Source organism: Fusarium flagelliforme, assembly GCF_020744385.1.
Source record: "Fusarium flagelliforme strain FIESC 12 MPI-CAGE-AA-0113 chromosome Unknown B0J16scaffold_3, whole genome shotgun sequence".
In the NCBI taxonomy this organism is placed as follows: Eukaryota; Fungi; Ascomycota; class Sordariomycetes; order Hypocreales; family Nectriaceae; genus Fusarium; species Fusarium flagelliforme.
Genome location: NW_025763505.1, coordinates 4,186,527 through 4,211,843, shown reverse-complemented (window position 1 = coordinate 4,211,843; position 25,317 = coordinate 4,186,527). Strand labels below are relative to the sequence as shown.

Sequence of the window (25,317 nt, the reverse complement as noted above, 5' to 3'; positions counted from 1 at the left end):
GGCGTTAAAAACCCAAATGTCGGGATTCGAGAAAGCGAAGTGACTTCGTACTTGCAAAGAGAAGAGAACCTGGAATACGAAGAAACACGCAGGGACGGCGCAGCTGCGTGGGTCTTTGCTGTGACCTAAGGTACGGATAGGTATGCGAGGTACGGGACAAGGTACCGGTACCTGGACACAGTACAAGATACTTTCGTCAAATCAATCGAAACTCTGCAACGTGCTGTATGCACGGGTGTTCAATTGGCAGCTGTTGTACGTATAATTGCTTTGTTGGATGAGTGAGAAGAGGGAGGAGTTGAGAGTAATGGGCAGTGAGACAAAGCCGAACAGCTAACTATTGATTGCTAGCAACTGCAAACTGCAATAACAAGGGGCGGGGGGCTTTTTTTTTTTGGCGTGACAAGCTCGATCGCATGGCGACGAACGAGATCTTCGGACAGGGCGAAACGATCATATTCCCCTTGAGTCTGTGACAGTTTAGCGTCCAAGCCAATGCAATGCCTGCAATCCATGCTACCTACAGTAGAATACTAGGATGAATTGTAGGCTCACGAGATCAATATTGTTTGATTATTGAAGTTTTAAAAAGTTCCTTCCTTCCTGACATGTGCCTGTATCTTTTGCTTTACTTTACTTTGATTTACCCGCCATGAGACGGAAAAGGCGTCTACCTCGATCCTGTCAAATCAAGACTTACCACAAACTCTAAGTGGAATGAAAATTGTGGCTTACAATCGTGGCGAACGGTTGTAGAAGATCGCACACGAATTGGGAGTTTACCACCGATGATAGTGTCCCCGTGGGCTGGAAGTTGGAGGCATCAACTCGTGGGTTCTCTCATGGCCTTCACACCCCCTTCTGATATAATGTAAAATTGGCCAATCTAAAGGGAGTGGACACTTGAAGAGAAGGGCACGAACTTGACCTGATGCATTGGTTCGAGGTGAAAGGTCAGAGGTCAGGTAAATAAGATGAGACGTATGAGAGCTGAGAGCTCCGAGCTCTCTAATGCCAATGCAAAAGCCAATGCGATGCGAGGAGGGCGACGATCATCGATGGGTTTCCCTTGTGGAGGGAAGATCCGAGGGGCGGCCCATCTTTTTTCTTTTCTTTACTCGAGCTTCAAGAGTACATATCTCATTCTCAGCTTCTTAAAAGACAGTATCAATACGAATATCCATACCCAATTCCCTCTCGTGACGACAAAAAGACGCCGAGTTTACCGTCTGTTTGTTTCATGCCATTCCTTCAGAAAAGGCCAAAATAGCATCCGCTACTCCCTACAGAGTTAATCTAGCGGCTGCTGAACTGTTAGCTGGGCTGCCAAGACTGCCCAGCCTCTGCTCAGGACACAAATACCGACAGGGGCATTGATCAGAGGTCGTCTGTTCTTGGAGCATAGTCGTATACTGAGGCATGGACAAAGCATTGCAGTTAAATTGTTTGAGTAGATCAAATGTAGAATCAAGATTCAAGGTTCTTCAGTAGTCAAGAATCAGACATGGTTGGCTCCCTCCTGTGCTGTCATGAATCGTGCTGGCTCTGACTCTTCTCCCCGCCTTTTTACATCATCTCCATGCCATTGGTATTTCACTCTGGTGATGGCTTGTTAGTCTGCCTCTACTGTACATCAAAAACGCAAACAAATCTCCTAACAATAAGTAACGTTAACCAATACCGGGGCTTTCCTCTTATGCCCCTCACTGAATCGGGAGCTTAGATGTAGACGAGTCAGCTTGGTGTTCCCCCTCTTGTCAAGTCGATGACCACCATCTGCTGTTCAATATTTGACTTTTGATACGATTCATTCATCGCATCCGGGCCTTCCATCAGATCAGGTGCATCACGAGGGCTTCGGTAGGATGCGGTATATTGCTTTTATGCATGTCTGATCTGGTCTGCAGAAGATACTGTACTCCGTATCCATATCCATATCCATCTCTCGCTTCTCGCTCGCTTGCTTTATCCGTGCTCTAATCCATACAAGTTCCACTCAATATTGCGGTGTTGACCTGCCTGTTCGTTCCATTACGAGGCTGCCCCGTCGCGTAAAACTCCAAGCACCCAACTAGCTTACCAAGAGGTAGAGAACCTAAGAGGTAACCAACCCAGCGCGAGCGGCGTCAAGCCAGCGGCCCCTCATAAGCCCTCTCTTAGTCTTTCCAACACCCGGTTCCAGTGGGTTGGGCGCCACCTCATCAGTCTAAACGTTCAGGTGCAATGCCCCTCGAAAGAAGACTTGGAAGTACCCGCCAGTGAGTATAGGTACAGGTAGGGGCTGACTGTAACTTGACGGATACCCTTGTACCTCTACCTCGTGAGACGGTTTCGAGAGTTCCCAGTCCAAGTTCCCACTCTCTCTTAAAAGGCCCCGTTGAAAGGGCTCCAGAGTGACGGGACCCTTCCATTGCCACATTGACAAGGGGGTAACCGGGGGGGCTTTCCATTTGATCCTCTGATGCGCTAAACCTGGGAAAAGTCCCCGTCTAAAAAAAGGAGTACGTACCTTGGCCGTCTGCCGCTTGCTTTAGCTTGCGAAGGGACCAGGACCAAGCCCAAAAGAAAAGCCTAGCGAGTGCAATTCACAGTGACTGTGGGCCACTCCCGCCCTTCCCTGGGGGCCCTGTCTAGCCTGTAGTAAGTAGCCTGTGTCTGTCTGAGTTTCTCTCTGTCTATGTCTCTGCCCGTATCGTCGTGTCTCTGCTTCCGCCCAAAACCTGACGTCGACTTTTTTCTTTTCCACTCAACCTGCAGCATTTCGTTGGCCCTGGTTCATTCCTTCCCTTCCCTGCCGGCCCCCGGTGCCCTGAAAAATTGTCCTTGTCCCGCCCCCGGAATCCGCACACCCAGAGTCAGGTCCCAGTCCCAGTCCAAGCCAACACCTGCTTTGCCTGTTCCTTGCACTTTACCTTAATTACCTAGCATCTGCTCTCTGCTCGGAGTTTACTTGCTTCCTCGAGCACTTGATCACCACACACGCACACGTTTTTGCCACACGCACCAAACATCTTCGACAACCACGACTTCGCTCGCGTGCTTGCATTCTTCTACATACACAATCACCACTTATTTCGACTGCCACCGCAGCAGCTGTACTTACTTTGTCTTTCTTTGTCATCGACAAAGACGAGGTCTTTGATCCCACCCATCGAGACCACCAGCGCAGCGAGCCGTTCGACACGACCCTGCAGCTCAACACTCGCTTCTCCTGATGACCAGCTTGGTTCGACCGTTTTGACGATTCCACGATGCCATCGCATATCCGATATAATTTAGACGATTTCGACTGTACATCGGCGACGATAGCGGCTTACCACAACTAGCTTCAGTTTCTGGTGACAATATTGGAACCATGGCCATTTGGCCATTCCGGCGCCGGAGTAGCCGCAAGCGCTCCCGCAGCGGCGCTGCTTTCTCAGATGTAGAGAGCACGCCGCTGCCTCACAACGAAGGAGCCAAGATTGGCTCAAAAAAGAGACGCACCGAACCTCCCAAACCTCCCAAGCTTCAACGATCCACTCGAACATACAGCTTCTCTCCGGGGCGCCAGGATGATATTCATAACGATCGAGAGCGTGGTAGCTCGCCAGTCCGCGAACGAACCGGTCGAACGATGACCACCGGTAACCTGGAGGAGAGCACTGGAGGTTGGGATCGCACACCCACACTGCGTCCTACACATCAAGCAACAAGAAAACAGAGAAGTAAGAGGAGGAAGGATGATCGTAACAGGGAGGCTGAAATTAAGGCAATGAGTAACTTTGAGCCTGTCCGGCCTGCTACTGAGCAATGGAATTCCGGCAGGCCCATGAAGAGGGATTCCAAGCGATCAAAAACCGGAGGGTTTGGCAGGCAACGAGCTGGCCGCAACTCTGACGTCTCTCTCCCCGTACCAGGTTCAATTCATTCCAGTCTCTCCTCCGATTCTGAATTGGGCTCATACAGAGTGTCTGCTCTTGCTGCTCTTGCACCACGACCGACGCTTCGCTATACACCGAACGCACGATGGACTGCCCCTCATTTGCCGACACCTCACAGACAAGGATCATTAAGGAAAAAGCTTATGGAACAAGAGTCAATTCCGGAGGAGACCTTCAGATCACACAGGCGTATCGATTCTCTTGCTGACGATCTTGACGCCCGTGATCTCAGGGAACTCATGGAATTGGACAACAAACGACGGGAATTCAAGAAGCAAAAGGAGAGACAAAGGATGGAGCGACGGATCACACGACGGGCAGAGAAGCAGCAGGCAGATGACATTCAAGCTAGAAAGGCAGGTACACCCCCACCAGAGAATCTGGAACGAGGTGTCCTGGGCCGCGAACTAGTCGGCCTTGGAATTGAGCCTGCCTCTGCTGTCGTGGTAGACACCAAGCCCGAAGATCCAGAGCCCATGGATATTACTGATGATGAGAAAGAGCACGAGTCTTCCAAGAAGGCGGAGGAATCCTTCCATCGTATTAATACAGCTGCTTCTGAACAACCAACTATGGAGGAAACTGTCACAAAGGACACCACATCCATACGGCACCCATCGGACGAGGCGGGAAGTGTTTCGCCTGGCACGAGATTTTCTGATCTTCTACGATCAGCCAAATCTCGATCTAGGTCAACCATTCGATCTGACCGAGACCGAATGGTCTCTCCCCCCCCCGAGACAATCGACGAGGAGGACGTTCATGTCCCAAGACATGGTTCCCACGACTCCGATAGCACCAAGAATGGCTTTGCCTCTATCAAGGCATTCTTACGAATCGGCAGCAAGCGACAACGACCCGAGGGGCCATCGTCCTTTTCCAATACTTCACGAGAGGAAATGCAGGCAGCGGCAGCCCAATCAAGAGCACAGGCGCAAGCCTACGCCCTCGCTAAGCTCGAGGGTGAGGATTCACCCAACTCTTCTGCTGGTAATTACCTATCTCGCAAGCCTAGCAGTACCGCTCCCAAGAGGACGCGATCTCGTTTCCGAGAAGATTTACCTGAGATGCCTCTATCGCCACCAGCTTCTCGTGTGCAATCTCCTGAAGCTGAACCCCCGATGCCTGTTCTCACCGAACAAAAGATTCGAGAGATGGAACAACTACGATCCATGGGTGTACGTTATGGCACACCCACTTCCGGCCACCGATCTATTGAGGCCAGCCGCCTTACACCGTCAACAATGGAACGAGTTCATATCTCGCCATCTCCTGAGGCCGGCATGTCTATGTCTCTGGCTTCTATCGATTCAGAGGGTTCATGGCTTTCAGGAAACGTTAGCGGCCGACGAGCTGCGATACGTGACAGCATTCGACGTGCTAATGAGCGCGAACGCAACGAGAACCATTCCCCAACAAACAGTACAGATGAAGATCTCGGGATCGTCGAGGATGAGTATATGACTAAGCTCACCCCTAGAAGATCTTCAAATCCCGATATAACTGGGCGTCGTTCCGGTGAGGGCCGCCCTAGTAGCGATGAAGAGGAGATTGTACAAAACGATGGGGAGATGAAGTGGGGTGCAGTTGGCTCCCAACCCCAAGTTGTGCACAGATGGACAATGAAGAGCCATGAGGGCCTTTTTGAGATCGAATCTGAGGAAGAAGAGAGCCCGACATCGCCTGTTTCTCCATCGCAAGAGCTGGCCAATGTCCAGGACGCTAGAAGCGTCAACCTGGGCAGAGGTCACGTACGCAACTTTAGCGCTGGCAGCGCCAAATTACTCGATATCACTCCCCGGGGATCTGTTGATGCCAGAGTGAGCTCAGAAAGGCGACGAAGCCACCACCTACCAGCTATGTGAAAGTTGAACTAAATTTTGATCGTTTCAGAAGAAGAGTCTCCCGCAACACAAACACCGTCGATACGACACCTTACACTCCTTTTATTTCCTTACTGTCTCAACTGACCTCAGTCACTCACTATCTATTTCCTTACCAATTATTAACAAAAAGAAACTCGAGAAACCAGGAAAAACACTGAAAAAACACAAAACGCGACGGAGACTCTTCTTTTGATAACGAAAATGTTTAGAACAGCTTACACGACTGGTTTGGGCGTGCGACTCGCTCTTGATGTATTACACGACCTTGATGACCACGGCGCATTCCAAGTTCTTACTAGGATTTCTTTTCTCGACTACATATACCGCAACTTTTGATACCCCGCGTCGACCGCCAGTTGGAGTACTGGAAGACTCGACGCGTTTGATTTACAACTTATTAGTGAGGGAGCTAGTCTCCCTTGACCGGACCCCTTTTTCGTGCCCAAGAGGCATTGTCGTTCTTTGGGAAGCCGGCATTGTTTTCCTTGTCTGTGTGATGAGGAGACCATTTTTGCTTTCTATTAGCCGGGGTTTATGGGAGACGGGAAAAAGGGTTTGATTTGAGCAACTGGGATTTGCTTTTGCATCCAGGTCCAGACACACAGACTGGTAGCCTGGGATCGAGCTTGGCGCGAGAGTGGTTGAATTGCATGAAATAATAGATATCTTGCGATGGCGCAACAAACATCGATGGACAGTGAAGTGGGCAAAGTCGATCATCGACTTGCAGTTGTTCACTTCAGATGGAAGATATAGATGCTTGTAAGCTGATAGGTTAATTGACCAAATCGAACAAACTCCCTGAGATTAAAACATGTTTCATCGTCTATCAAGTGATTTATTAAGATTATGCCAAGTTAAATCATGCAAGTTTAATAAGGCGCATGAGAACCGGCCGGCAGTTGTTGAAGAATAACTGATCGTCGGGAGCTAGACTAGCTGATGGGCTTGCGGAAATTATCGTGCATGGGGTTCCTTGTTTGTGACGAATTGTCAGGTGATGTTAGAATGAATGAAACGCTGAGAAACACTTGGTTACTGGCTGTAGTTGTTATCACTTGTAATAACGTGCAAGTTCAGCTTTTCAGGCATTGTACATGGCACCTGTTGACCTTGGACGAGAGGTTTATTAACTGACCATCGATCGGTTGTCCATCGAGTTCTCAAGCCTCTGCAAACTCTTTTTTGTGGCCGGCAGACAAACGATCTCGAAACTGCCTGTTTATCTCTTTTGTAAAGTGATACGAGGTGTTAAACCACAGAAGTGATATGTCCTCTACAACTCATATGATGTATACGTCAGATGCTTGAGGCCAAGTACTGAAGAATTCAATGCATACGATAATCTTTTCTGGTAGTGGCAATATGGCTTAGAGCATGGAGCATATAATGTCCTCAAGAGAAGGTTCACATGCTTTGTTCGTTCGCTGCTTGGGCAGGGAACAGGAGGGAAGCCACTTGTAAGTAGGCGGATGCAATAGGTTTCTACTAACAAACTTCAGCTCACGGGGAGCGGCCTATGGTACTGGGAAATGGCTTAGTTTCTTGTCTCGGCGGTTAAGTGACTGGGAAAGGGACATTGGGCAAAGCGGATGAGACTGAGGGACTGGTCAACTCTTATATGAGATGCGCCATGTCACTATATATGACATATTCCGGAAGACAAACTCAGTATGCTACAGCATACACAATCTCAGGTCTGGTTCACCACTGCAAACAACACGAATTAATGCATTGGGGTATAACATTAGATAGACCAGCTATTCTATTACTATAATAAGTATCTAGGTGTATATGTATCCGCATGCCATTCTCTTAGTGAGTATAAAAGAAATGAAATAACAAAAAGGAAGGATATCATTCTTATAGGCTTGCAAAAGGAAAGTAAAAGCACTTTGGTATCATAGCCGCACCTCCATTCTGGTTATAAAAACCCAATCATCAAAATAATTCATCATAAAGCTTCCAATCTCCTTCTCCTTTGTTTTTTAGATTTGGGTTTGTTTAGTAGCTGCCCTTGCGAGGCTTCCACTCCCGCTTTCTCTCACGTCGCATGAGGCAAAGGTGGACAAACCAGTAAATGGCTGCAGCAATCATGAGCGCAGCAGCAGCCCAAGTCAAACCAAGGAACTTGGTTCCACGGGAAGCAGAAATGCCAACATTGTCACCAACATCGTTGAGTTTGTTGACACCCTTCTTTCCAGCCACGGTAACGAGGATGCTGGCTATGAGAAGGACGAGAGCTGCCAAGCTGGCGATGATGAGGTTGACAGCGTTGACACCGCGACGGGAGAAAAGGAAGAAGGCGGCCAAGGCACCAAGCATGGCCAGGCCGGAGAAGCCAACTGCGATGACGTACAGGACGAATGTCGCGAGAAGGGCTTTGTTGAGGAGGTCGATGGAATCTTGGATGTCATCGGGCCAGTTGATGTCTGCAAGGTTCAGTTCAAAGGGACCGACTTCAAGTTGCTTGTCGAGCATGTCGGTGAGGTTGAAGCGTTCTAATAAGTGTTAGTGATCGTGATGAATACTTTGGAATAGTTGTACTTACTCTCTGGTGCAGAGTTGGTACAGTTGGTTACGTTGAAACCAGCACCAGGGCTCGTGGCATTGGGCTTGTATTGTCCATCGCATGTAGCCATGATATGGATAGAGTACCACTCAGAGATTCCAATAGTGTCGGCCAACTCATCAGCGATATCACCGGTAACATCGTTAATCTTTCCCTTGATATCGTTCTTGACGTCGTCCCATTTGCCGGAAATCTTGCCAAAGATGCTGTCGTCCTCCTTTTCGCTGGTAGAAGCACTGTCGTCGACGTCCAAGACATTACGACCGATCATGGAAGTGTTAAGCTGAGGTTGTCAGTATAAGAGTTGGGCGTCTAAGGTTGTGTAAGACTTACTCGAGCGACAGAGTAATCCTCCATAAACCCTTCTTTATGGCCGGCAAAAAGACATAGCATGGAGAGAATGAAAGCCACCATGGATAATACCATGGGGAAGAGAACGAAGAACCTCGATAACATGGTGACTGTTGACTTGGCGAACTGTGGTATGCACAAGAAGGGTGTTTTTGGTAGAGGTAAAGATTACTCTCCAAGTATTTGAGTAAGTAGAGATAGAACCAAGTTAAGTAAAAGTAAATAAATGAACGTCTAGTAAAGGCTGACGTTGGCGGGTAATGGATGGCTGGGAATATATACTAGCCTCAGTTTTAGCAGTCAGACCCTGGACGCCAATGATGCAACGACAAAGACAGCATAGAATCAATGCTTTTGAGACAACCGCCAAAGAATCAGAAAGCCAAGCAAGACCAAGCTTGAGGGTCTCTATTTTCTTTGGATGAGCGCATCGCCGTGCAAATCATATCCTTAAACAAAGACGGCAACCAATCAGAGACAAAGCGCTTGCGTCACTGACCTTCTTGCTTTTTGTTTCTAAACCGGTTCTACAGGGGTCAAGGAGCCATGATTCAACGTCAGCCACTCGACAAATCGACGGTGAACGCGTGTGAAACGTGCCCGACTTAATCATCTGTTTCTATCTTTGCATCAAATACGAGAGGCCTCTCTTTCCCGAATAATACAGTGGATCTTTGATGGGGATGATTCAATTTTTAGAGATGGACCCTGAACATCTTCATTAATTAGGTAGGTACCAGCCAGTAAAGTTAGTGGCTTCTTCATCCACGCGGCTGAGGCTTGCTTGCTCTTTCCCTATGCGCCAACCCCGTTGGTTCCTGCCTCACTTCTCAAACGCATGCACAATGCAAAGGGAAGGAACCGATACCGCTGTAGTCCATCTAGATTGTGTCTCTCCTCGTAAGCCTCAACTCAGCATCTTCACCAACCCCCAGTTTATGCCACGACTCGTCCAAACTTGCCCAGTCTCGCCTCGCCTGTCGATTGCCGACTAACCTTGTTGATCCTCACTAACGACCATCCTCAACAACCAGAAGCGGGTCATCCGCTCAATCATCCGGTTGGCTTCCGTAGCTCAGTTGGTTAGAGCGTCGTACTAATACTTCAATCTGAATATTCAGTGATGCGAAGGTCTCAGGTTCAAGCCCTGGCGGGAGCAATCCCAACGCCTTCCGGATGTTTCTTTTTGTCGATTTATACGATTTCTTTTGGTGGTGGTGGTAATGGCTGGCGTTGAGTAACGGTAGGTGGGACAGTTGTAACGGCGTGGCAGAGAGCTGGAAAATCATTAGAGGCGGTATTCATCTAATGTTTTGTGATTCTTTTTGGACATTCAGGATATTCTTTTGCTGGTCTATTTCTCTGGCCTAAACTGGGTTACCAAGCTCTTAACTTTACCCAAGACAATGGGAAGCTGGCAGGCTTAGAGGAATTCTTTCGATACACATCATCAAGAACAACTGCATTGTCATATGTAACGGAATCTGCTCTTCTCGTTCCAGTCCTCCTCGTTGAGTCGGGATTAGACTGTGGGTGCTGCATACATGAAAGAACTTGGGAACAGCTACGCCGGTATGGTTGCATCGGATACGACACGATACGTACAGTTCTTTTTTCATCTGGTGAATTACTGATCATCTCATTATTCGCACAATAATCTCGAACTTCGTACCTTCAGACTCAATTCGAGTCCCTGTGCTACCAGAGTACAAAGTCAGGGAGACTAAGACAACAATGATTGCAGTCTCTCGAACTGCCCTGGATCGACCGATCTGAAAGGACAAAGACAGAGAAGACCCTCCTAGTAGATTCGATTCCGCTCGAAAAATAACTTGAATCAACATTCAGGGACACCAGAACTGATGCTACGATCGAGTTACTCAGAATGTCGTATCCAGAAAGGCGTCGTCAACTATCGATGGTCCACGTTGACAGCGACCCACGTGTGACGAATACATAGAAAATGTCGCACAGCTTCAAAAGAGCTGAAAGTATAAGTTACAGTAGTTGACAGGCAGCTTCTTTATTCAGCTTGAAATGGAAGTCACTGACTCGCATCATGTTCCACTCGAGAAAACGTCTTGACGCCTCATCAGGCCATCAGCTTAAGCTTGCGGCCCAGACAACCGTACCATGAACGCGGAAGCATGAGACTTGTTGTTGTTTGTCTGTTCTTAAAGACAGCTGCTATTCTTACCAGCAAATGGCATAGAAACATGTGCAATGTCCAGACGCATGAATCGACGTTGTTCCTGCAATCCATCACCGCCATACTTCAAGAGCCGCCTGTCAAGCTCTCACTCTTCTTGGCCCCAATCGCCAAGGCGCGGAGATCATCCCCGGAGCTCTTCTTTCCCGGGGTAACAAGCATTAAATGAGTAGTGTTGCTATTTTGAGACTGACTTACAGGCAAAGACAGCATATCCGGGGTTGCTGTGTAGACAAGCTTTCATTCCTATCGACTTGACTCGATTTTTACAATCCTCAATTCCCTCATACATAAACAAATCGTCAGCCATGTTATCATTCTTTCTCTTTTTTTCAGTAAAAACGGCGAGAACGATTCAACGGGTCTTTCGGCAAAATTCGTAGACTTGGCTGAATTGACTTTTTGTAGCGTGGATCGGAAATCCACGAAGGCAAAACACTTACACAACGTCTTTATCAGCACTGGCTTCTACCACTTGTTTTGAGTGCTCAAACACAGTGCAGTGAAAGTGACACCTCCATATTGGGCCCGGAAAGGATCTTTCTTTTTTTTCTTTTATCCCGCAAGTGGCGTGTTAGACTTTTTACTTAGATCTATGACTTCTAAATTAGTTCGATGGGGATGGAAACTGCCTCAACGATGACTACGGGGACTTTGGAAAGACTTGTATCGCCACTAGTTCATACGACAAAACTGCTGTGAAACTTTGTATCGTGTAAGTACTTGTGTCGTAAAAAGTCTTGCCTCGATCGGGGCATCGAATTGGTTCGGTTGAGTGCGTGCGTGTACCTGCGTCCTGCATGTGTAAGCAGTATTCGTTGTCTCGTCGCCTCCATCCCATCTGCTGGATCAGATTCTTAATAATAAGACATTGTTTCTTCTACTTTTTTGTTGTTTTAAGTCTCATCCTCTTCCTTCCCTTTTTCTTCTTGTGCTATTTATTCCTCTTGTTTCCCATCAGGACATACATTCGTTGATAGTCCCAAGTTAAAGGCATATTGCATCTTCCTACACTTTAATATCACATTACCTTACATCCTTCATAATGCCTTCTATCAACAGCCTTCTTACCATGGCTGCGGCCGCTGGTTCTGCCAGCGCTGCTTTCCAGGGCTTCAACTACGGTGCTACCTTTACAGATGGCAGTGTTAAGGGCCAGTCCGACTTCGAGAACGAGTTCAAGACTGCTGCTGGTCTTGAGGGTACCGATGGTGGCTTCACCAGTGCTCGTCTGTACACTATGATCCAGGGCGGTACACCTAACCAGCCCATCTCTGCCATTCCTGCCGCTATCAAGACCAAGACCAGTATGCTCTTTGGTCTTTGGGCTTCTGGTGATGGCTTCGCCAACGAGATTGCCGCTTTGAAGAACACCGCCGACCAATACTGTGACCAGCTCGATGGTCTTGTCGCTGGTATTTCCGTCGGAAGTGAGGATCTTTACCGCATTTCTCCCACTGGTCTCAAGAACAACGAGAACCCCGGTACTAATCCTGACGTCCTCGTCGACTACATCAAGCAGACCCGTGATGCCATCAAGGGCACTTGCCTCGAGTCTGTCCCCGTCGGTCACGTCGATACATGGACTGCCTACGCCAACTCTTCCAACAACGCTGTCATCGAGGCCTGCGACTGGCTCGGTATGGATGCCTACCCTTACTTCGAGGATACCAAGAACAACCCAATCTCCGAGGGCGCACAGCTTTTCAAGGATGCCTGGAACGAGGTCAAGGCCGTTGCTAACGGCAAGGAGATCTGGGTCACCGAGACTGGCTGGCCTGTGAGTGGAAAGACTGTCGGCAAGGCTGTTCCCAACCTCAAGAACGCCCGAACCTACTACGAGGAGGTTGCCTGCCCCATGTTCGGCGACATCAACGTCTGGTGGTACACTCTCCAAGACTCGGCTCCCCAGACCCCCAACCCCAGCTTCGGCGTCATTGGCTCTGAGCTCACCGAGAAGCCCCTCTACGATCTTAGTTGCAGTTCAGAGAGCAAGAAGGGTACTCTAGTCAGCCGCAGCGACGACAAGTCTGGTAACGTTGAGCACTACTTCGTCAGCCCATCTTTCGCAGTCAACGAGAAGAACGTAACTGTCCCTGTTGTCCCTGTTGCCAGTGGAACTTCCACTACTTTGGTCGCTGCTACTCCTTCTTCCAGCTCTGGCGCTGGTGCTGGATCTGCGACTACTCCTGTTCCTGGCAGTGGTGCTGAGCACTTGAACTCGATGGGTGCCGCTGCTGTTGCTGTTATCCTTGCTGCTGCTCTTCTATAATTCAGTAGAGGATTGGATATGATTAATGGTTCTGGAATAGATTATGAAAAGTAATGAGCATAATGGGTTTGGACGTATATAGGATGCATTTGAATATATGAACACGAACATTCTAATCGATTTATCAAGACACGTTTGCGCTAGTGATTCAACGATTGTGATAGGATTCTAATCGAGAAGATGAGCTGAATTGTTTAGGTCGGCCATAGCTAATCTGTGAATGTGGGTTGGTGAAGGGAGAAGTTGAAGGGCGATGTTAGTCGCGTGACCTTGTCTAGAAAGGGATTTCGGAGCTCAGCCACCGTGCTTATACTCCGTCATATCAATTGTTCAACGTGGCTTTTCCAATGGATGCAATTGAGTTCCTTGTATCATAGAACTCCCATGAAACTCTCATGATACTATATCTTTTTTGTCCCTCTCACATAAATTGTAGCTCACAGTCAATTTATATATAAAGTGTCAAGTCAGGTCCAATTTAATAGGGAGTCTAGGGGAGTCAATAGCTCTCGAGCTCCCCTGCATCAAGTGGACACTTCAGCCTTCGGGCCCGGGGCAGCGACTCTCTATTGGTCAAATTCCATCTCGGCCCCTCCCCCTGGCCTAGCCTCGATCTACCTCCGGTCCGTGGTAATGGAAATTGAACTATTCTAGGAAATTCATCCCCGTTTTCCAGCTTCAACTTTCAACATCAAAGATTGAGTTGAGCTGCGAATCTTGACTATCATTATTCCTTCACCTCTGTACAAGGCTCCTCTTTCTTTTTCAACGCCTTGTTTTTCTCAGGCTGTGCTTGTCGCCCTTTTTGGAAAGCTGAGAATCTCGAAAAAAGGACACATATAAGCTATCATGGCGCTCACTCGCAGGAGCGTCGTTTGCTCGGCAGTTTGTCTTGCTCTACTCGTTGGTCTTGCCTACGCGGGCCACGATCATGAGCATGTTGAGGCTGTTACTGGTGTTAACACCGACAACATGAGTCTTGAAGAGCTTGATACTCAACTCCAGGTACGTCTGAAAGCTCTCCCTCGAAAAGATCCTTTGTGCTGACATCAATTCCTACAGAAATGCTCTATTGTCGAACAACTCAACGCTTCCAAGCACGCCCATCATGCCGCCGCTCCTGAATCGTTAACAGCTCGTGCCTTCGCCGTTCTCTTCCCTGGTTCTCCCGCCGTCAACGCCCTCCTCGCGACCCTCTATATTTCTGGTCCTCCCAACTTCCTCCTCGCTCTTTGCCCGACCAACATCGATCCTGCCTCTCTATCTGTTATGGTTGCTTTTGCTGTGGGAGGTCTTCTCGGTGATACTCTGTTCCATCTGCTTCCCGAGATTTTCGTTGGTGAAGACCATGACGAGGCTGTCAAGTTCGTGCTTGTCGAGCCTAACCGTAACCTTATTCTGGGATTGGGCATATTGGTTGGTTTCATGACCTTTGTTGCTATGGATAAGGGTCTTCGAATTGCTACAGGTGGAGCTGGTCATGATCACTCCCATGGACATGGTGATGCGCATGCTCACTCTCATGGCGAGGATAAGGCTATTTCTTCTGGCGTTGATGGTGTGGATAGCACTGTCAAGTCTCGCAAGAAGGGTGCTGAGGACAAGGGCGCTGTTGTCGCCAATGCTGTTGACAAGCCTGAGAAGGAGATCAACCCCAGCGTTAAGCTTGGTGGCTACCTTAACCTCATGTACGTTGTTAAATTTGCTTTGCCAGGAATTTGCTAACAAAAGCAGCGCCGACTTTACTCACAACATTACCGATGGTTTGGCCATGTCTGCCAGTTTCTACGCCTCTCCTACCATTGGAGCTACCACCACTGTCGCTGTCTTCTTCCACGAGATCCCCCACGAGGTTGGCGACTTTGCACTCCTCATCCAGTCCGGCTTCTCCAAGCGAGCTGCTATGGGTTCTCAGTTTATCACTGCTCTGGGAGCTCTTCTCGGAACGTTGATCGGTATTGCTATCCAGGAGTTTGGTAGCCCTGACAAGGATGTTCCCATGGGCCGCCACGACGGTATCTGGGGAACAAGTCTCGTAAGTCCAACAAATACTCCTATCAACGACAAGATACTAATCAATAATAGTCATGGGGCGACATGCTTCTCCCCTTTACTGCTGGTACATTCCTCTACGTCGGAACTGTCGCCGTCATCCCTGAGCTTCTTGAGACTGGCCCTAACAAGGCCAAGGAGTTCAAGAACATGATCATCCAGTTCTCAGCCGTTGCTGTAGGTGCTGGCATCATGCTGTACATTTCTTGGCACGATTAGAGACATATCCGATTAACTGTAAATCTGTGAAAGTGTTTGTGGAAATAGATGAAGCGGATGTAGTAGATGCGAGCATTCAAGATAACGTTATTTTGTTCGGCCGTCGTTTTTGATAGAAGTTTTTGTAGCACGGGGAGCGAGTGATATCTGAATACAGTTGAATTGGTGCAGAGTTTGTCCAGATATGAAGATCATATTAGATGCCAAGATCATGTCGTGATGTTTTGCTTGGTACTTTGGGCCGCAAGTTTGACTATTGGTGCCCTGACGTTCAGAAAACAGAATCCAATATTTCTTTACCAAACGACATCATCTTCAAATTTCAAGAAACTTACCAAAGCTTTGATATCAAGATGACATCGTCCCAGCAGCTTACTCGTCATAAAGATAGTAACACAAGGATATATCCAAGGCTTTCACTTGGCCCGAGAGCAATATCTCCGGACCGGTCTTGCCTGTCTCACGTTCCTTGCATTAGTTGGTCTCGTGCAAAGTGCACTGATACCAAGAGGCTCATTGCTCTGGTGAGTCAACCTGGTGACAGGTGGAGTGGTGTGTGCTTATTCATGGGCAAGATGATGGCGATCGACTTAACCCGACATTAAATACGCGTCATCATTTTTTTTCGGTGGGAGGGGATGGAAGTTTATGTCAGTAGAATTCACGATCGGTCACTGCCATGGTGATTGTGAATGCCATAATCGAAGTTGGCTGTTTTGCACGACTGGGTGTTTTGGATGTTGCTGGGTTCATCTTGGAGGTTCAGGGTAGCTCTGAGCCCACGATGATATTGTTCCAAGATGGTAATGAAAACATCTAGAAACCACCTGTTATTCATCAGAATGACTGAATAGTCATTGCTTCATACGCCTTTCGATCATTATGACCCATCGAGTAACTTCTCATTCTTTCGATGGAGATCGTATCTCCAGCTCTCAGATGGCGATAGCATCATGTCACTGGACCCAGCGAAATGATGATCAACCCCACAAGCTAACAATCTCTTCACTGATCAGAACAAAACAGAACCACTGATCAACATCGCTAACAGTACATGAACACTGTAAATCACTTGAGCCTCACTTTATTATTCAGCAAACACCGCTTATCACTCTTATCAGATCAACGAAATAAGCCTTTTTACTCGGCAGCAAGCCATGTCTCAGTAGCCAATGGCAGACCAAAGCTCGAGCCCCAGGGTGGTCCTTGGACCCCTAAAACAGTGCAGTACCTCAGGCATGAGCCGAAGCCCAGGCTTTCATGCACGGCGGCTCTACCCAGACCATACAATCCTTACAGATTCTGTGTGGATCGCGGGTGAGCGACGCGACGCAACGCATCACCATCTGCTAAGATGAGGGTTTCGTTAGTGCGCAGAGAAAGGCATGGATGTCTTTGGTGAGCTTCATTCCGGCATCCGACTGTGGATATCTTCATATCAACACCAACACTATCGACTCTCATCAAAAGACAAGAAGCGAAGGAGCTGAGACGATAATGAATAGGGTCATGAATGGAAACCATTTGCCGTGTAATAACACCGTATGGAGTAGTGGCAGTGGAGTTCAAGGTGCTTCTTCGGTACCACGACCCAGGCAAAGAAACCGTCCATGTCTGGGCTTGCGTTGAATGGCCACAGCAGTTGCTCTTGGTGAGCTGAGCATGGCAAAAATGAAATGTCGTGATCCAGAGAAACGTGGGGTTCATACTCCAAGGTGAAGCCACTCATACCGAGATGGAGACCTTTGCTGCCGGTGGTGGCTCTTGGCTTCCTGATTCAACCAAGTATAGGTGGGTTCTTGTGGGTCGACGCAGCAAGATTTTCAGGTCTGCTGAGCCTAACAAAGCCCAAAGTGCCTTTCTCCGTTCAGAAGACTGTAACTATCGTGAAAGGACAAAATGTCAATATTGGATATGGCTCCGGTAGACCTCAAGGTGGATAATGGGAATGGACACAACGAGATGAAGAGGCTGGAGCTGAATGAATAGAAGGGGGGAAAGGGGGGGGAGAGGTGTGAGTCGAGTCACCTTTTGCCTCACCGACTTAGACGGCTGAGAGAAAAGTGAAGCAAAAGAGAGGAGGAAAATGCAGTCAAGAGGCAGTAAGCTGGGTTTCTCCAATGCTGTATAGCCATGGGTAAACGTGTCGCGGTGTTTCAACTATCGTGAGTTTTGACTCTTGGTGTTTTGGTCGACCAACAACTCCCGATCAGCAGCGAGAATGGTGCCTGTCCGAAAGGAGAAGGCATGCAAGGGCCGTTAGCCAACCAACTGACACGATGCACATCCGCATCGTGAGACGGTGAGGAGATCTTCCTCGGAGGCTAGCAGCATCTCCAGTTTCTGTAGCCTCAAAACCTTACTCAGGCTGCATAAGAGCGGGCTTATTACGGTAGCGTAGCGTAGCTTTGCGGGTATTCCCAGATGCATCAGACTCATAAGTGTTTCCACTTCGGACAACTTGACCAAAATCCACCGGACCTGAGCTTACTTTCCCCGTGTTGTTGACTTGACTCTCCGCAGTTGACAAGATCTCATTTTTCTTATTCTCTTCGTCCATGATCTACCGCATGCTGCATCACAACGGCTGCCGAGAACCCATAATTACTGTAACAATTTCCTTGATTTGCGTCGACTGCATAAAAGAAGATTGTGGGACAGTGGAATGTTCCCCCGGAAAGAAGATGCACGTCTAGCTGTAAGCTTTCCTTTTTGGATTGTCTAACTGACGATATCGGGGTCCCTGACAGCCATGGCGAACCGAATTTTCTTTCTCCATCCAGCCACTGTTCCTAAAACAGAGCACGTTGTAGGCGCTTCGACCACTCTTGTCAACGGCATGGCCGTCGGAAATCGGCCATTGGCTGCGGCATCGTTTAATCGCGATGGCCAACAGAATGGTGGGAGGGGCAATTGGAGAAGGATAAAAAAAAAGTCAGACCGACGAGGGGGAAAAAAGTGTGAAGCGACAAAGGGAGGGAGGGTCGAGACTGGGGGGTGTAACAGAATTGAATAACATAATACCTAGAAAGAATGAGGAAGACGGAAACGAAGCCCACGATGCGAGACGAGGCGCTGCCACGCATCCCGCCCGTCGTGTTCACTGGGGCTTGTCACCCGTGTTGACTCGGGTCTGTCTGACCTGGGGTCCAAACTAAACTATCGTGTCCTATCCCCAGGCAACGCAACACCGGCTGGTCTCCATCTCCAAAGCTTGTCCTGCGCGTCTCGTCCTGACAGGGATAGCTTTAGCTTTAGCTCTGAGGAGAAGCGAAGCTATCCTATCTGCACTTCGACAAAGACAGACAGAGTCAGGTCGAAAGGGCTAGGGATCACGAACAAGCCGAGCTAGCTTGGGCCGACTCCAGGTTCTCGAACCGGGCACAGACTAGAAAACGGTTAAACGCGAGGTTACCCCCAGCTTGCTCAATCAGCAGGCCATATCAAATGAGGAATTGTTGTAGGAGCCATCATGTAATGGGAATTCGAAATATGCGACTTCCCCCTGTTGTGTGACTTGTGTGTCTAGAACACTACGCGGCAGGCCACGTTGATTCTCGCGATGCTTCCCCTTGCCCTAGTTAAGCAAAGCAATGCAGTAGAGATGGGGACGGAGAAACGGCAAAAAGGTCCCCTTCGAGCTGAAGCGCTTCAGTTCTGACCGCCGGTCTACGGCATTGTCACCGATGAGATGATAGCATAGGCTGTTTTCTCGGAGGCGAGCGATAGGATGTGTCAGATTTCTTGGTAAGAGATCAATGATACTGTTGTCGGTCAATCTGGGGATATTTACCCCAACCCGTAAAGGTTCCCCAAGTTTGACTGACCCTCAGTGCATGTGAATATGAGCGACGCCTCAATTGCACAGTCTGCATTGCACGCACAGGCGAGGATGGCAAAACGTGGGGAATCATGAAGTCATCAAACTCCAGTTGCTTCCCCAGTTCTCGATGACATTTCCGTCATGATGAGAGTGTCAAGCCAAGGCATCGAGGATTGAACATCGTCAGTGACGTGCCTCGATCTCGATATACATTTTGTGTTTCCATTTTGGTGACATGATTAAGGAATATTATCTCCGGGCCATGGTTTGTGATGGTGGGAGGATCTTCTGGTGAGGCTCTTGGAAGCCGGGCCGGCTGCCACCAGAAAATGCTAGAACCATGCAACATGTGCATGCATAGAAACCAAGAAAGAAGAATGGCTGGAAGCCACACACAACAAAGGACTGCTCTGTTCCTTGCAGATGTACATGTAAATCCGATATACCGGACTTGAACTCCGAACAAATCTTCTCGAACCATGATCGTGACCGTGACCTTGATGAAGCGGCGGCACCCGAAACAGTCACCGAAACAAACATTTCCGTTGAATGCCGATTTCGCGATATGCATCACCCATGGTGAATCAGAAAGGCAGCAAAGATAAAGGGATTGTAGTTTAATTGAGATTGATGTTTTGATGTGGTAATTTCAATTTCACTTACACAGAGAAACGCTCTCAATTCCGCGCCAAGAACTGTAGCGTCCTACCTTAACCCAAAGTTAATCCTCCATTAATGAAAGAGAAGGCTTCCACGAGCCTCCTCTCCTAGCTCCTGCCGACAATCGGATGTTTTATTATTAGCAGGTGTGTGTGTGACCATCTCCAACGCACAGGCAGGAACGGGATCTGTTGGAGAAAGGTCAGAAGGTAAGAGCAAACAAGGGCAGGGGCTATTAGGTGATTAGCCAATAGCTCGTGTCCAGCCAGCCATGGCAGGTAGGCCAGGCTACGCTAACCTACGGGAATGAGCAGGAACGCCTTACCAGACACAGCTGTGGAACTGGAAGGGGACCCCTTTGACTCTTCCTTCCCTCACAGCACTTGCATTTTGCATTCTGCATTTGGGATCTTTCGGCACTGGAGACCGGACCCACCATCGGCGCTAGTCATGCACGATTTGTCGAACCCCGGTCGAAGAAAGAAGCGTCTATTTTTTTCTTTACAGTACCCCCACTTGTTGATTTTTTCTTGTAAGTGAAGGCAAGGAGTACCGGTACCGCTACGGAGCTTCTGGTAGTCATCGTGGGTATTCCTGAGGTAAGAGAAGAGGGTCTCATGTTTGATCTGACTCTTCAAACACGCTCTGGGTGTGTAAGTCGAGCCTGAGACGAGTCTGACTTCCGAGCTGGAAAGGGAAGCACGGCAGCAAAGAGTGCAGTTAGAAGTGGTTGATATCGTTATACTGTTAGTTGCTGTGAAGTTTCATTATGTCTGGTGATCATCACAATCCGTGCTACCATCCCGACTTACTCCAAATCTGATGCCCATGCTTGTTGATGCCTTCTCCAACTGATCTGACCTATCCTGTTAAACCTTCAGCGGGAAATCATTTGGAACAAAAAAAAAAGTCTCTTCTCCAACCCTTCTGGATCGTCAGGACATGGCTAAAATAGTGCTTGATGATGTGCTCGGTGTATCATCCCGATCTCAAGCCACCCGCCAACACGCAGCCCTTTCAGAAGTGCACTGTAGAATATGAAGAAGGGTCGTCATCTACTTCGTAATTTACGTATTCCTGAATCATCAGTATCATTCGAAAGCGATATTGACAGTCTCCATCGTCACGATGATTGCAATAATGAGTACACCGCAATTGCATGAGATGGGCCTCTTCGTCTGATTATCCAAATCAAACCATCATCAAACTACTCACAGTCTCGACCACGATCTAGCAATAATTGCACAAGAGCACGCGGCCTTGAGGAGCGAGGACCTGGGAGTGAGGCCCACCAACACAAACGCAACACCGACTTACAGTACACACACCCCTGTATCTCCAACGCCCCTCCCCTGTAACGCAACTCAGCAACCCAGACAGGGCAAGCTCGAGCACGAACCAAAGTAACGGTACGGTACCGTGAACGGACCTAGAGTCGCCGCATTTCTATATGAATAGTATATATATCACTCCAGCCCAGCACCTCTACACATATCGTCAACTACCATATCAGTTATTCAAGAACGACTTCTTTCTTCAGTTCTTTCGAGATACTACAATGTCCACTCCTACCTCGGACAACGGACCTCGGGCCAACCGGCCTCGAGTTGATCCTGCCAAGTCTGGCATCGACATCAAGCTCGACCAGCACTGGAGCTCAAAGTCCTACACTTCTGGCTCCAAGGTCACTGGCAATGTCATCATCAACTCCCCAAGGGATGTTGCCTATGATGGCTTTGACATCTTCTTCACAGGCACTGGTTACACTCGTGTTGACTTCCTCAGCCAATACTCCAGTGCCAACTACGCTTCTCGTCCTTTCATGAAGCTCCGCATGCCTCTCAACTCTGCTGACTTCCCTCGCAACCATGTTTTCGAGGCTGGTCGCACATACACCATCCCCTTCCACTTTGTGGTCCCTCATCAGCTCACTCTCAGCGCTTGCAACCACGCTGTTGAGCACGAGGGTATCCGGGATCACCACCTTCAGCTTCCTCCCACTATGGGTTTCTGGGAGCGCAACGATCAGTCCCCCGATATGGCTCACATCGAGTACGGCATCCGAGCTGTTGCCACCAAGAACAACGGTGAGGAGGGACGATCTACTCCTTTGGACGCTTTCCACATGATCAAGGTTCTCCCTGCGGTTCCTGAGGATGCTCCTCTCGATATCAGCCCCAACGATGAGCGCTACTGCCTCACCAAGACCAAGCCTATCCGCAAGAACCTCTTCACAGCTAAGCAGGGCGAGTTGAAGACCACTGCTTCTCAGCCCAGTGCTATCATGCTTTCTGGAAACTTTCTCAACGCTAGCAGCACCAACTTGAAGGTCAACTTCGAGTTCAGCTCCACCTCTAAGGACGTTGCTCCCCCCAAGATCAACTCCGTCAGCGCAAAGCTCCATTCCACCACATTCTTCAGCAGCACTCCTATGAACCATCTCCCCAACCTCGGTTCTCGCATCAAGCATGGAAGCAGTCCTTCGCTCACCTACTCTACCACCACTCCTGTCCCCATGCGCCCTGATACCCAGCTGGCTTGGGAGAACGAGGCCCCCGCCTCTCGACGTGATTCCGGCTACGACAGCGCTATCTGGAACGAGGGAGAGTCTTCCGAGTCCGACGATGCCCAGCGAACCAAGAAGGCTAGCAAGTACAACGTCCGCCGCTATGCCACCCTCGATATCCCCTTCAACTTGCCCACCAACGGCAACAAGCTTTTCCTTCCTACTTTCTACTCTTGCATCAGCGCCCGCGCTTACATCATTCACCTCACCCTTTCCGTCGGACCCATGAACACCAACATCAACCTGAGCATTCCCGTTCAGGTTGCCGTCGAGAACAGCTACGATGAGGTCGACGATGAGGAGCTTCCTTCTTTCGACGCTGCCATCGCCGAGGCCGATGTCGACTATCACCTGCAGCCCCGTCTTATGCAGATTCCTTCTGCCCGCTTCATGGGCACCAGCAGTCTTCCTGGTTACGATGACATGCGAATGCGACCCGTCGCAGTTGCCTAAGAAAAAAGAATCTTATGGCTACCAAAAACAACATACACTTAATGGATATTAATGGAGGAGGATCTACCAACAAAAAGTTCTTATGATACCACGTTTCCCAGATAAAGAGGAGGAATTGGAAACTTTACGACTTTGCTTTTACACAATCTTCTTCAACTAGATTAGATGCATCATTTCAGCGAGGAGTTTTGAGATTATTTTTCAAAAACGATTCGATCATGTCAAGGAAAGGGTTTCTTGACACTTTTGGAGTTTGAGGGATTTGCATATACACTACAAGCATTAACATTGGGGGAAATGGGATTACACAAAAAGGGAAAACCAGGCACAGCATTCCTGGAAGCGACATTTTTTACTATGTATTTACACATCAAGACGTGGCTATGCCACATGACACCACTTTTTTGTTAAGAATGATAATATCTTCACAACACTATTATGTTTCCTCAATGTGATGCAAATGTCTCCCGTTTCTATTAACATTTAAGAGCAAGTATGTCACCTTCATACCGTAAGTATATTAACTTTGACAAGCAATGCATTTACCGTTACGTATCAAAATCTTAAACAACACCACTTTCGAGTCATCAAGTGTTTCTAAAAAGGTAACACTTGAAATACGGGAATCATGATCGAATGATGAGCCACGTGGACAAGTTCGGCCAAAACCGCTGCACTCCCTCCGAAATGGGAATACAACAGATGTCGTGTTACATTGGCCTTTCCCATGTTATTACCGCGACGAATCTCATGATCTTCTCGCTTTGCAGTATAGAGACGAGAAACTGAGTGTTATTGGCTGGAATTGGGGGGCCAAGTCGGGATCGTGCAGGACGGGACGGGAAGGGTTGAGGATTGTGATTGGTCGGGTTTAATTGAGGTTTTGGGAGAGATAAGATAGTGGATGAGGAGCCTAAGCAGGCGGTCCAAAAAATAACTAAGATACAGAAGCCTATTAACAAAATAACTTAGATGTGCTTAGGTACTAAAGCTTATAGAAGACTATCCTAATCTTTATGATACCCTTAACTAAGTCTTAGGTTTTCTTTGGCCCACCTGCCAAGGTGAAAATGATAGTGTTACGTAGAGAAGAAAGTTGGTCAAAGAAGACGGTCGATCTGCTTTACCTCTTTCTTCTGCTACTACTTCCAATTCGAGCTGAGGGTGACTCTGATTAGAGGATGGATAATTGTTACACTACGACAGCCTGGCTCTATTGCCGTATCCTCATCCTTGGTTGCATCTGTATCTTCGCCAGGGTATTTATAGTTACATTTCTTAGGTTACGAGCTGGATGTACTTCGAGAACCGGATTCGGAAGGTACTCAAGAACGATAGGAATGCGACTTGTAGTGTACTCGCTTGGATTCTCAACTTCTGAAATAAGCTACCTATCGTAGAATATATACAATCTCCTGCCTGTAAGCCTAGCCTAATCTTTTTTGTAGTTTTTGCTTACACCTTGTAACTTTAGCTTACTATTTAATAGCCTTTACTGATGTCAAGAGTAAGAATAATAAAAGCATAAATATAGGGCGATCTATATTCTATAAGTTCTTGGATACCTGACCGTCTGATACAAGGATATCTATAAAAATAACAGCTGTATCTAGCACATACGACCATACCTACCAGAAAATACGGGATCCCGTCCGCTCTCCCATAGTCAAGCTGGTAAGGGGCGGATTAGTAGTTGGGTCGGTGACGACCAGCGAATCCCCGCTGTTGTATGTTCTTTTTGCCCCATGAGGGTCTAGATAGTTAACTAACGAAAGTCACGACAGTATAACACATTTACAAACCTATAATTTTGTTTAACTTGTCATCTGAAAGTCACACTGGCGGGAATTCTCAGTTCAGTGATGTTAGATATGACTGGAATAGCTTGCCATCAGCGATACAGATAGGTACACATATGGACCTATGGAAGCTCTTGCCTTGATAAATCTGCATCATACCTTTACTAGTCGTACCTTCTCGTTCTTGTCTACTTATACGGAAGCGCAGGTTCGACCGTTGCACTATATGACATATAGAGCTGGAAGGTACTTCGTCTTCCAACTGTATGAAGCCTCTTCAACTACCTATACATATCCATGCTGGCACATTAGTAAGACATGGTTCGTTCTTACAAGTTTGACGGGTATAACTCCATCAACAGTGAACTGTACTGACCATGATGAGATAGACATGTTAGCCAGTATCCCTGAATGCTATGAGCAACAATCAGAGCACCTTTCTGTGGTCAGCAATCGTCTATAAACCTTCCAATTCAGGCCGCAAATGGAAGCGCAATCGTACATCGCAACGAGAGTCCACTCGCAATACAAC

General features: G+C 48.1%; 6 protein-coding genes and 1 non-coding gene across 7 annotated transcripts; 6 read left to right on the top strand and 1 right to left on the bottom strand.

Moving 5' to 3' along the window:
• The first annotated feature begins 3,136 nt into the window (after positions 1-3,136).
• B0J16DRAFT_111916 (uncharacterized protein) lies at positions 3,137-5,992 on the top strand. The gene has a single exon (XM_046121455.1). It carries the CDS (start codon positions 3,356-3,358, stop codon positions 5,786-5,788), a length of 2,433 nt encoding a protein of 810 aa, XP_045985204.1. The 5' UTR covers positions 3,137-3,355; the 3' UTR covers positions 5,789-5,992.
• Positions 5,993-7,528: 1,536 nt separating this feature from the next.
• On the bottom strand, positions 7,529-9,181 carry B0J16DRAFT_339268 (actin cortical patch SUR7/pH-response regulator pali). The gene is made up of 3 exons (XM_046127530.1): positions 8,715-9,181; positions 8,361-8,664; positions 7,529-8,310 (listed from the first exon to the last, which is right to left on the bottom strand). The coding sequence occupies exons 1-3, from the start codon at positions 8,835-8,837 to the stop codon at positions 7,814-7,816; spliced, it is 924 nt and encodes a 307-aa protein (XP_045985203.1). The 5' UTR covers positions 8,838-9,181; the 3' UTR covers positions 7,529-7,813.
• A 615-nt stretch (positions 9,182-9,796) lies between these two features.
• B0J16DRAFT_t118 lies at positions 9,797-9,891 on the top strand. Its single transcript has one exon. It is a non-coding gene; the product is annotated as a tRNA-Ile (tRNA).
• An 898-nt stretch (positions 9,892-10,789) lies between these two features.
• On the top strand, positions 10,790-11,288 carry B0J16DRAFT_339262 (uncharacterized protein; the record flags this gene model as incomplete). Its single annotated transcript, XM_046127529.1, has 1 exon — positions 10,790-11,288. A coding segment is annotated over exon 1 (227 nt), but the record flags the coding sequence as incomplete, so codon positions are not given.
• A 526-nt stretch (positions 11,289-11,814) lies between these two features.
• B0J16DRAFT_339261 (glycoside hydrolase superfamily) lies at positions 11,815-13,316 on the top strand. The gene has a single exon (XM_046127528.1). The coding sequence runs from the start codon at positions 11,987-11,989 to the stop codon at positions 13,211-13,213; it is 1,227 nt and encodes a 408-aa protein (XP_045985201.1). The 5' UTR covers positions 11,815-11,986; the 3' UTR covers positions 13,214-13,316.
• A 488-nt stretch (positions 13,317-13,804) lies between these two features.
• B0J16DRAFT_111834 (ZIP zinc transporter-domain-containing protein) lies at positions 13,805-15,584 on the top strand. The gene is made up of 4 exons (XM_046121454.1): positions 13,805-14,218; positions 14,276-14,901; positions 14,948-15,248; positions 15,299-15,584. Exons 1-4 carry the CDS (start codon positions 14,063-14,065, stop codon positions 15,482-15,484), a joined length of 1,269 nt encoding a protein of 422 aa, XP_045985200.1. The 5' UTR covers positions 13,805-14,062; the 3' UTR covers positions 15,485-15,584.
• Positions 15,585-21,396: 5,812 nt separating this feature from the next.
• Positions 21,397-23,483, top strand: B0J16DRAFT_339256 (uncharacterized protein). Its single transcript, XM_046127527.1, has one exon. It carries the CDS (start codon positions 21,418-21,420, stop codon positions 22,984-22,986), a length of 1,569 nt encoding a protein of 522 aa, XP_045985199.1. The 5' UTR covers positions 21,397-21,417; the 3' UTR covers positions 22,987-23,483.
• Positions 23,484-25,317: the final 1,834 nt, after the last annotated feature.